This window comes from Oculina patagonica, unplaced genomic scaffold (assembly GCF_052425735.1).
Source record: "Oculina patagonica isolate OP01 unplaced genomic scaffold, crgOcupat unplaced377, whole genome shotgun sequence".
In the NCBI taxonomy this organism is placed as follows: domain Eukaryota; kingdom Metazoa; phylum Cnidaria; class Anthozoa; order Scleractinia; family Oculinidae; genus Oculina; species Oculina patagonica.
In genome coordinates, this window is record NW_027558229.1 from 1,817 (window position 1) to 12,362 (window position 10,546).

General features: G+C 37.2%; 1 protein-coding gene and 1 long non-coding RNA gene across 2 annotated transcripts; one reads left to right on the forward strand and one right to left on the reverse strand.

Annotated features, from left to right (window-relative positions):
* Nucleotides 1–1,571: 1,571 nt before the first annotated feature.
* On the reverse strand, nt 1,572–3,363 carry LOC144640604 (uncharacterized). The gene has a single exon (XM_078499701.1). The coding sequence runs from the start codon at nt 3,198–3,200 to the stop codon at nt 1,572–1,574; it is 1,629 nt and encodes a 542-aa protein (XP_078355827.1). The 5' UTR covers nt 3,201–3,363.
* A 2,551-nt stretch (nt 3,364–5,914) lies between these two features.
* On the forward strand, nt 5,915–9,159 carry LOC144640605 (uncharacterized). Its single transcript, XR_013568416.1, has 3 exons — nt 5,915–6,207; nt 6,422–6,733; nt 8,311–9,159. It is a non-coding gene; the product is annotated as an uncharacterized LOC144640605 (long non-coding RNA).
* Nucleotides 9,160–10,546: the final 1,387 nt, after the last annotated feature.

Here is a 10,546-nt window from a genome sequence, read left to right on the forward strand (position 1 = left end):
GGCTTGTAGTCTAATTGTTAATTAAAAGTGAACCAAAGACAATTAGAATTAAAACGGTTCGAAAGTTTACAACTAAAGACAACTTCAAACGGAAGGATTCAACTAGTTTGAAAAACACATCATAACATATGCAAACAAATGCCTGATCAGCCTCGGGGCTTGTTATGCAAAAACCGAAAACATACATACTTACAGAAGCGTGGGTTGGTAGCATAAATGCGAGTTAACTGCCAGTAGAACTTTATGTAACAAACAAGGAAATCGAAAAAATATTTTGAACTTTCACTTGCAAACGTGGTCCGAAGAGCAAGGGATTTAAAATTGTGGAGCAATTAGCGCCATATAAGTAATCGTCTTTGCTCTATTTTATCGAAGTGTAATACAACAATAATACAAAATAAGATATGGTATATTTGAGATAGTAAAACTGCTATTAACAGGTCCATTTGAAAATTAATCTGTCAAATTAAAGGACTTCTTCCTCAAAAGTACAAAAAAAGACATTAGCCTTCAGGAAATTGATGTCATGTCTCAAGTCTCAATTTTTACACCTCAGATGGCAAAAGCAAACAGATTGTTGATTTATGGCTTTCCTTTCATAACAAATACAGTGATCATTTCGATAAAGCAGCCAAGTTGAATACACGGATTATGGTGTAATTTTGTTCTTCTTTTACAACTGCAGTTTAACAGAATTAACAATTGTTTTAATAACAAATTCATGACAATAGTATGGTGGAAAAAAGTATAGCTCTAGCATCGTTTTTAACGAGAAATGGTTAGAACCATTTAATGCTGCCATTTCTCTTAATCACTGCTTTCAACTAATTCTGTAGCGTTGTCTCAATACCTTTTGTGTTATAATAAATAAATAATGTAACTATATTACTTAAACACGCCCCTATATTGTATTGTTATATCATGTTACTGCTCGTTGCCATTTCAAATATATCTACACCGACGTGGACCGTTAAGATCGAAAGGCCTATAATAATATATTTTATTACAATCGTAGCTGTATGGCGCTGCAAAAAAAAAATGTTCTTTGTAACATATTAAAACCAAAACCTGATTCCCCTATTAAAGGAGCTATGTCATTTTTCTGATTACTCTTAAATTAAAGGAAATCTCAAAATAGTAGTTTTCTAACTTTAAAAAAAACACCAAAGGAGTTATAAAAATGCTAAAATTACCAAGGATGGTTTCGACTGACGAAGATTTAGAGAGATTACGAATGAGAAACTTGAAAAAACTTGCAAATTTTTTCAAGATGCGTTGTCCGTGACGTAGCTCCTTTAAAACGTCCAAAATCAATCAATTACATTTCCTTTAATTAATGTCAGTATAGAGAATAGTGTTTTCATCTTTGTTTTGTTTTGTTTCTTGCACCCTGTAAATATTTACATTTGTACTTCTTGATCAAGAGATTGTTTCTTTCACCGGAGTTGTCTTTTGGTTAATGCATGGCTGACAGTTGAAAACTAGTTCTTGCAGTAAACGTGTATAAGTGTTGTTCTTCTCATGAGAACAAAGTTGCCATGTTTCTTGGCTGCTATGAAATCATTCTCCTTTCAAGTGAATGGCATTTTACAGGGCTGACTTGCTAATGGTTCATTAAAACGCGCATGTACAATTACTAAAAGGCTAACACTAGTCGATATAGCTACAGGAAAAACATTAACAATTGCCACTAAAATGTGTCTTTTCCACTGTTTTCGCCAAACAGCCATTACAGCCATATTCTGATAACGAGTCTCGATCGCCAGAGACACGCTGGTGAAAAACCACTCAATCACCAGTGTAGCAGAAGTGTGGATGGCAAAAGACTGCAGCAACTTCACAAGTGAATCATTCTCCAAGAAAATCCATTGATACAAGTACAAGAAGCCGTTAACAGACACTACAGCAGTTGATTCCATTAACATGCTCATGATAGCGATATCAGCCGTTAGCCTTTCACGGCGTGGAGTACGAAAACTTCCCCATGGAGTTGATGCTCGTCTACAAATCTGGTGACAGAAGTGATCAACAACAACCACGGTGCTGCGTTCTATGACTTCTGCAAAGCCGTGAATTATGCCAAGAAGAACTATGGATTCCAAACTATCAAGATCTGCTTGCAGAACTCGAAACATGACAGCCAATGAACAATACAACGGTGCTAATAAGACATAGGAATATCCCGGATGTGTAATGCTCCATAACCGCTGAACACAGATTCGTGAGATTGCTTTGACAGCCACACCCATGAGAGGAGAGAAGAGGGCGAGAAGAAGTTTACCTTCTTCAGTATCTTGTTTGATATACGCTGTGTAAATGAAAAACCTGATAACAAAGGCGGTGAAAATAGCACAGAAAGTTGGCATTGCCATTTTACAAATCATGGTTGCCAGCTTTGTTGACGGTAAAAACAAATGTTTTGTGGCAAAATAGAATTTTACACTAACATAAATGAAAACATAAATATAAAGTGGAACGTACAAAAAGGGCTTGTATAAAGCAGGCAGCTTAAATAGAGGTTTTCCCACAGCTTGCAGCACTCCACGATAAAGTGAATCAAAACAGTACATAACGAAACAAACCAGAATCAGTTTTCTTTCCACTCCTTTCAACTGATTTGGGCGAAAAAGAAGAAACAGATTTATGAGTGGGCATATGTAATAGAAAGCACTACTTATTATACTAGCAATTGTTCTCGCCCATTGTACGCGTACCGAAATCATTTCGCCTAGATGATATTCACAGTTCATCACGGTATTATAGCTTAGGTAAGACAGCATTATGAATATTGTACCTATGATGGAAGCGCTAAGAAGTGAAATCAAAGCTCCAATGTACATTGATTTAAAAACTGTCTGTAGAGCGGATGGTCTAAGCCTCTTCCAAGCCATTGCCGTGTCTTCATCTTGCTGATTTTCCTGCGTTTCTTCGTTCTCCTCGGGTGAGCACGCATTTATAACTCTTACAAGACGGCTACACGCTAGAGAGTTTGTGCCACTGACTTCTCTCTCGCCGTATTCTTGATAAATTAACTCATCGACAGGAAGATAATACCATTCTCGACCTGTGCTTTGTAGGGGATCGTAGCCAAAAGACTCTGCCGTGTATTCAGGTTCTTCTGGGTTGTAATGCTCTGTCACACTTCGAGTAAAACGGAACACGATGTTCGCAATCACCTCTATCAGTGTACTTCCACTCATTTTAATTCCCTTCCGCCGATGTATGAAACAGTAAGCTAAAACAGTGCTAAACTTGCACCGATTACCAAGATTTTATAATCTAATTCGTGCTATATACAGTTAACTACATAATTGTTAAAATATGATACGACTGAAAAAAGGCTTCGAAAGGCTTGAAAACTGTTTGGCATTGCATTTCAGGTCCGCGGGACTTTACCTAACCAATCAAGCATAGCAATGGCTGCTTGCATATTGTGTGCAGCCTTCTGCTATACATTGTATTTCCTCATGCGGAAAAAGGAAATTAAATATATTGGAGACGCCTGCACGCAAGGCTATCATAACAAGAAGGATGTTTCACGTGGTTAAATGTTTTAAAAATCAATAGCTATGACATAGAATGTGCAACAGTTCTAAGTAAATAATTTAGTAAATCGCACTATTTTACAACAATCGTTTTCACAAAGATCATGCGTTGACAAAATCAGTTCAATGTAACCGGAAGTCGAGTTTCGTTTCGGGTTAGTGCGGAGAGATGGCATGATCTCGGGTTAAGTTTCGGAATTTTATCATCACAGCGACTTCCGTTTCGTACCCCTTGTTCCGATAAGGATAACGTCCGGAACCTAAGTCACCAAAATATCAACTTCCTGTTAGGTATATAGCCCTAAGTTTGCAAAATAGTGCGTTTTACCGAATAATTTACTCAGTTACTTCTTTACACTTTTAAGAAGTTTAAACTGTTACATGACTCCACAAGCTATGTCCCAGGTATTCAGTTAACCACTTAATTTGCTGTGCAAGCCAGCACGCAGTCGTCTCCTATGATATTTCCTTGTTCCACGTGAGGAAATAGCAGAAGGGTCCAGAAGGCTGCCCGCAGGCTTTTGCTATGCTTGATTAATCAGGGAAAGTCCCGCGGATCTGAAAATGCAAGGAAACAATTTTCCAGGCTATTTTCGTATCAGATTTTAAAAATAATGTAGTGCATTGTATATCGCACAAATAAGACAATAAAAACCTTGCAGTAGATATTAAATTAGCTGTCTTGAGCTTATCTTTAGTCTAGTCCTGTACACATGGTTTGATCGGGTTGGAAATTTCATGCGTAAATGTTTCAAGACCCGGAAATTAATTGCAGTCGCGTTAATTTTTGTCGGTGTTAAATTTTCGCGACATAAATTAAGTAAAACGTTAATATCCGCGAGCTTAATTTCCGTTAATATTATCCACATAGTTTACGGGTATATTGTTTGCGATATTTCCAGTTCATGCCTGTTTTCAGAAGGTCAGTTCGACATCTGACATATTAACTTCTTATATTTTGCCAAAACATTCAATGTTGAAATAAAATTTGTTCTTGTTGTTGCCACAAACTGCGCTTTCTTGTGTTTATCGCGTTATATAATTTCCTTCATTTTGAAAATTTACTTCCTCTTCCGCGTTAATTTCCGGCTTTATTTGGGAGTAAGTTTTTAGCACATTTGCACGATGTCGTCATTTGACTACAAATACCAGAATTCATTTCGCCTTTCCTTTGTTATTCAAATTTTGAATTTCCAGTGGGGTTTGAAAAACAATTGCTCTAATTAGAATGACAAAAAGACAAAGCGGAGGATTCTGGTAGTTGTAGTCAAGTGACGCCATCATGCAAATCGCCTATTCGCGTAAATTTAAGTCGCGTTAATTTCAGATACCTTAATTAATAATAAGATAATTTAAAACTTGGGTTTACAGAAAGGTTCAAGGCGTATACTAATTCACTTCAACGACTGAAAAGAATAAATAACGTTCTAGAATGGAACGATGCCAGCAATTCGAGATTCCAACCGGAAAATAATTAATAAATGTATCCGCAAAACGGAACAGTTTACCGTTGATACACTTATTATTAAACCCTGATTAAAACGTTTGTCAATAGAACGTTACGTTAATTTTCCGGTATTCTACAATATTCTTCTATTGATAATCCAATTGTACATGACTTGCTGAAAATTGCAAAAGTTTATTTCCTGCATCAAAATCCAAAACAAAACTAAAAGTATCCCATTTGTAAAATTATACTCCCGCGAACATTTAGTGCCACATTAGTAATCTTAATTTTTTTAACATTATTGTAAAGCACCAAGAGCAGGCCTGGATAGGCGCTATATAAATATTAATTTATTATTTATTATTATGGTATATACAATCCGTTCCAGATAACCCTGATATACTAATCAAAATCATCCTTTAATATTTTATTCGTCCGTACTGTAAAGTTGCACACCAACGGTATTCGCAATTTCTTTTCCCGTTTTTTTTTTTTTTTTGCATCAGCCGCGTTTTATTTGATCGCAAGAAAATTAGTTGATTTTAATAGTCGGAGTTATTCATCTTTGTGCTGTTTTTCTTTAGAGTTGATTACACCTCTTGGCAATAGATCAGATTATGACATTTTGCCTGGCTCAAAGGCGACGAACTTAGGGTTGCGTAAGAGCTCTGTACGACTACACATCCCCCATCTGCTCTGATTCCTTGTTTCTCGGTTTGAAGTTTTTACGCGCAAGTAACAAAACTGGGAACTACCCACTGGCCACATCAATCTCTGTAGGACTTAGTCATAAGAATGGAATTTCAAGGGTCGAGTACATTACGTCTCTACAGAGGGTGCAAAAGGGTCGCCTGTTCACACCAGTTGAACACTCAGTTGTGACTATAAACTAACCATACCGACCATTTAGCTTTATACAACAGTGCGGCGCGTAACCAGAACTGGATATCTGATGACGTCATATTTTTTTCAAAATGGCGCCCGCTTCAAGGGACAGTATAGTGGTAGAGTTTTTAGGTCCTGTATACGCGCTGAAGTACCCATGTCCCACAGTACTTTGGGAACTTAGCCTTTGAACAACAAGGTAACAGACGAGTGTGAGAAAATGGCGTCTTTTCACGTGTTCTTTGAGTTCTAGAGGAAAAAATATTGATTTTCGGAGCATTCGATAGCATGATGCTGCTTGACCAAGCATCAAACATCTAAAGATAAAAGGTGCGTAGCAATTTTTTCCATCTTTGGAAAAATTATTTTAAGAATCTGTATACAATTTGCTTTGATTTCGTACTATTTTCGTTGTAGTGCAAGACTTATTCACATAGTGCTGTGGTTTTGAAGATACAACTTTGTGTCGCGCCATGTGCGTTATTTGTAAAGTGATACATCGACTGGACTGCTTATGCCATGTTCGTTTAATGTTCTTTTGCAGTCTGTTGGAAAAGTACATCGCTTTCGTGAAGAAAAGATGCCGGTTGTGTAAGAAAACCTTATCATAGTGAAAAATGGTCCAGAACTGCTTTAAGACAGCGGTTTGAAACGAAATTTTGGAGTTTTTTGACATCGATGTTGAGTGAGTAAGACACCAAAGATGTTCACCCGAAGAAAGTGTATTCAGCTTGCAGTCAATCCTGATTTGAGCTTATTAAAACCTGCTCAACATTACAACTAATAGAAGTCAAGTCCCTCAACTAGCTATGGTCAAAAGCATCAATTTCATCTTTTACTGGTGGATGAAAATAAGGTAGGTTTTTATTTGTACATGTATCAGACCCATGGGTAAAAACAATAGTAAGCTTATACCTGGCTGAAAACAATGCAAATAATTAATTGTCTTTGTGACATAAATCACAGCAGAAAATAAAACAACTCTGCATACTGTTATTGCTGTTTTTTTTTTTTGTTCAACCAGTTTGCAAGTTATTTTGTCTGTGCCGCATGGGTCTGGACATTGCGGTCAGGCAATGTCCCCTGTTTTTACCCCTGTTTTATGAGTCAGATGAGTCTGAGTCAATGAGTCAAATCAGTAGAAAAGTGATTTTCACACAAAGTTAGTTATAACCTATTGAACCACAATAATTTTTGCCTGAGTACAAATTACCTTAGAAGCACTCCAAATCATTTGCATGTGGTTAGGTTTTATTTGTTAGTTATGGTTGCACTGGCTTTTTCAAATAACTTCTCTTATATAATTTATTATTTGTGGGAGGTGCAGTGGCCCATTAATGGCTAGCATGCTGGACTCTAGATTAAGCAGTCCAGGTTCGGGGCCCGGCCAGGGCACTACATTTTGTTCTTGGGCAAGAAACGTGCCTCTCCCACCCAGATGTATAAATGGTTACTGGTGAATTTACTGTCAGGGGTATCCTTGTGATAGACTAGCATCCCATCCATGGGGAGTAAAATACTCCTAGTCGCTAAATGCTACAGAAACCGGAATAAGCTCTGGCTGTGTGGGCCACTAGGCTTGGATGCAGACTTTATTTTGAATCATGCACTCATGACTCATTGACGTATAAGACTCATATAATATTTATTTTCATTTCTGGTATTTTTGTAGTATTTACGTAATTGTTCATGGGTATATCTTGCTTGTTAAGTTTAGGGTGACTGACTAAATTTAAAATTCATGTTAGCATTTCTTGCACTAAAAATTAAGAATTTCAAATTTGAGAGCATCTATGGTGATTATAATAACCTTATATCCAAAGCTGATCTCCCCTAATTTAACTGCTTAGCTATCGACCATATGATCCTTAATTTATCTTTTGAATCATTGCTGAGAAGAACAGATTTTTTACTATGGATGAAAAAAGATAAAAAGTGAAACTTGCCACTTCACAATTAAGGTGGACATGATTAGGGTATGGGGAGAAACTGGACTGCTGTAACAAAATCTTTTTTACCTTGTATATGTATATATACCCATGGTATAAATGTCAATAAAAATTGTTCACAAATTTTATTATCTATCTCTTGCTATCCAAAAAATATGGGGGGGGGGGGGGTTCACATGGTATTTAGCACTGAAATATAGTGAAAGCTTGATTCAACAAATGAGGCTATCATCTTTTCAATTCAGGCCTTGGCCTCATATCCTGAAATCTTAGTGGTTGTGGAGATAATATGTGGGAGAAATATGTGGTAGAATATTGTTTGGGAGTCTTGCACTAGCTGCAATCCACAGACTTGGCAGTATGCAAATGCTGACAGAATCATTTTCACCTCTCAGTGATAGCTAATATATGTAAAAGGAAATAAATAATTATATGAGTTGAGCTGCTCTCATTGCATTTGCTAAAATTATACTATTTTTTCCAGGTCATTGCAAGAAAGCTTTAAAAGAGGAAAAAAAGGAAGTTATGATATGATCAAGGAACATAATAAAATAACTTTTGAATGAGTGGTGTTGAATGCTTTTTTCAAGTTACCATAAATGCTTGTTTCAACCCTGCTTTCACACAAAATACAAACACTGCAAAATTTTGAGTATAAACAGAAAAGTGATTGAAGTTCCTGAGGCAGCAGCAAAGAAAGATACCCTGATATAGGGCTGTTAAAATCCAAATAATACTGGATACTGGATTTTGTGACGGGATTAATTGAAAACTGTAGTGGCAGAACATTTTTGGAACCAAATGATACTAATATTTACATTTATCACCTCAGTGTGAACTTTTCTCAATATACAATTGTAATCAGGATAATCCTGAACAATTGAAGTATTAGAACTTTTGTACATACATGTACCTGGAACATTTTTAAAGACTATATGTTTTTAGTGATTATTAGAACATTGCATATGACACAGAAAAGACCTAAACGATCTAGATTGTATGCACTAAGAGTCGAGTTTGATTTAATTCCCGCTAGTACACATTAAACAGGAGGGAGATTTAAAATGATCGGAAATGAAAACGAGAGTGTACTACAATACTGGCCAATACTTCAACTGTCATAAAAGCCTGATGAAAAAATATATTCACTTGCATCAGACTTCACTTGAAACAGCCTCATTTTTAAGGCTGAATTATCTTTGTATGTGGCGAACTTGAGAACGAGATCTCGTGCAAAAAATCCTTTGTACTATTGATAAGTTCAGCGCAGTGCGGCGGTGGAATCTTGACTTATCGAACTCAAGAGGAAACGAAAATTGATTCGAGTAAGCGTGCGTTAAATTGAAGCGTTTAAATACGTAACGTAAATCCAAGGAAACCAACCACTGGTTTGAGTTTTACCGAGGTTCAATACAACGTGGGTTAAGTCGGGATTCTATTGCTATTATATTCTTTCATGGAGCTCGAGGGCCGACGCCATATTTGCTTACCAACCCACTAGAGCTTAGTCCTTTCGCGATCAGAACAATGTTTTGGTCAGTGAGTGAGCCAATCAGATGACAGGAAATCATATATCCAGTTCTGGTTACGCGCCGCACTGTACAAAAACTGGTAGAATTCTCTCGTGCTTATTGGTCAAGAGCTATGGTCGTTGAGAGAATAGGCCATGAAAATGACGTAGCCCGTAAAGCAACGTAAGGTACATTTCAAAAAGCTTAAAAAATTGGCGCGACCTTTCCAAAACCAGAAACCGGCAAGTTGTGAATTGTCAACTGGAACATTTGGAGTGAAATATCCCCCTCATTCGACAGCTTCATGTAGAAAAACTGCCATCTTGCGAGCTGTCACACGCGCGCGCGACTTCGCGCTGGTTTTTCATCTTATTCGCCAGAGAATCTTCAATGTTATTGTATAAAACAACTCGACCAGATTTTTCTACTGTCTACACTTTAATAGACAACAACAACAACAACACACGCTTTATTTAACAATTGGTTCAGGCTTTAGCGTACACTATCAAGTTATGGTGCGCGCGGGAGGTTTGGAGAGCACCAAAGAAGCGTAAGAGTTGTTCTTGAGTGCTCTTCAAACTTTCCAAGTGCGCCATAACTCGATAGTGCATTAAGTTAACATACGAAACACCAATGAGACACTTGTTAACTACGTTTTAAATTGTCACGCGAGAAACCCCTTTTCACTGTATCATATAACACAATGTAAAATGACTAGTAAAAAAATCACCTAATCCCCCAAATATCCCCCCCCCCCCCCCTTCAAAAAAAAAATGGCGTTTGGTTACAAAACCGGACCAGTAGAGAACCATACATGCAGGATTCTCTCTGGGCTGTACAAATAAAACCTTTTGTAGGTTTGGAGAGCACCAAAGAAGCGTAAGGGTTGTTCTTGAGTGCTCTTCAAACTTTCCAAGTGCGCCATAACTCGATAGTGCATTAAGTTAACATACGAAACACCAATGAGACACTTGTTAACTACGTTTTAAATTGTCACGCGAGAAACCCCTTTTCACTGTATCATATAACACAATGTAAAATGACTAGTAAAAAAATCACCTAATCCCCCAAATATCCCCCCCCCCCCCTTCAAAAAAAAAATGGCGTTTGGTTACAAAACCGGACCAGTAGAGAACCATACATGCAGGATTCTCTCTGGGCTGTACAAATAAAACCTTTTGTAGGTTTGGAGAGCACCAAAGAAGCGTA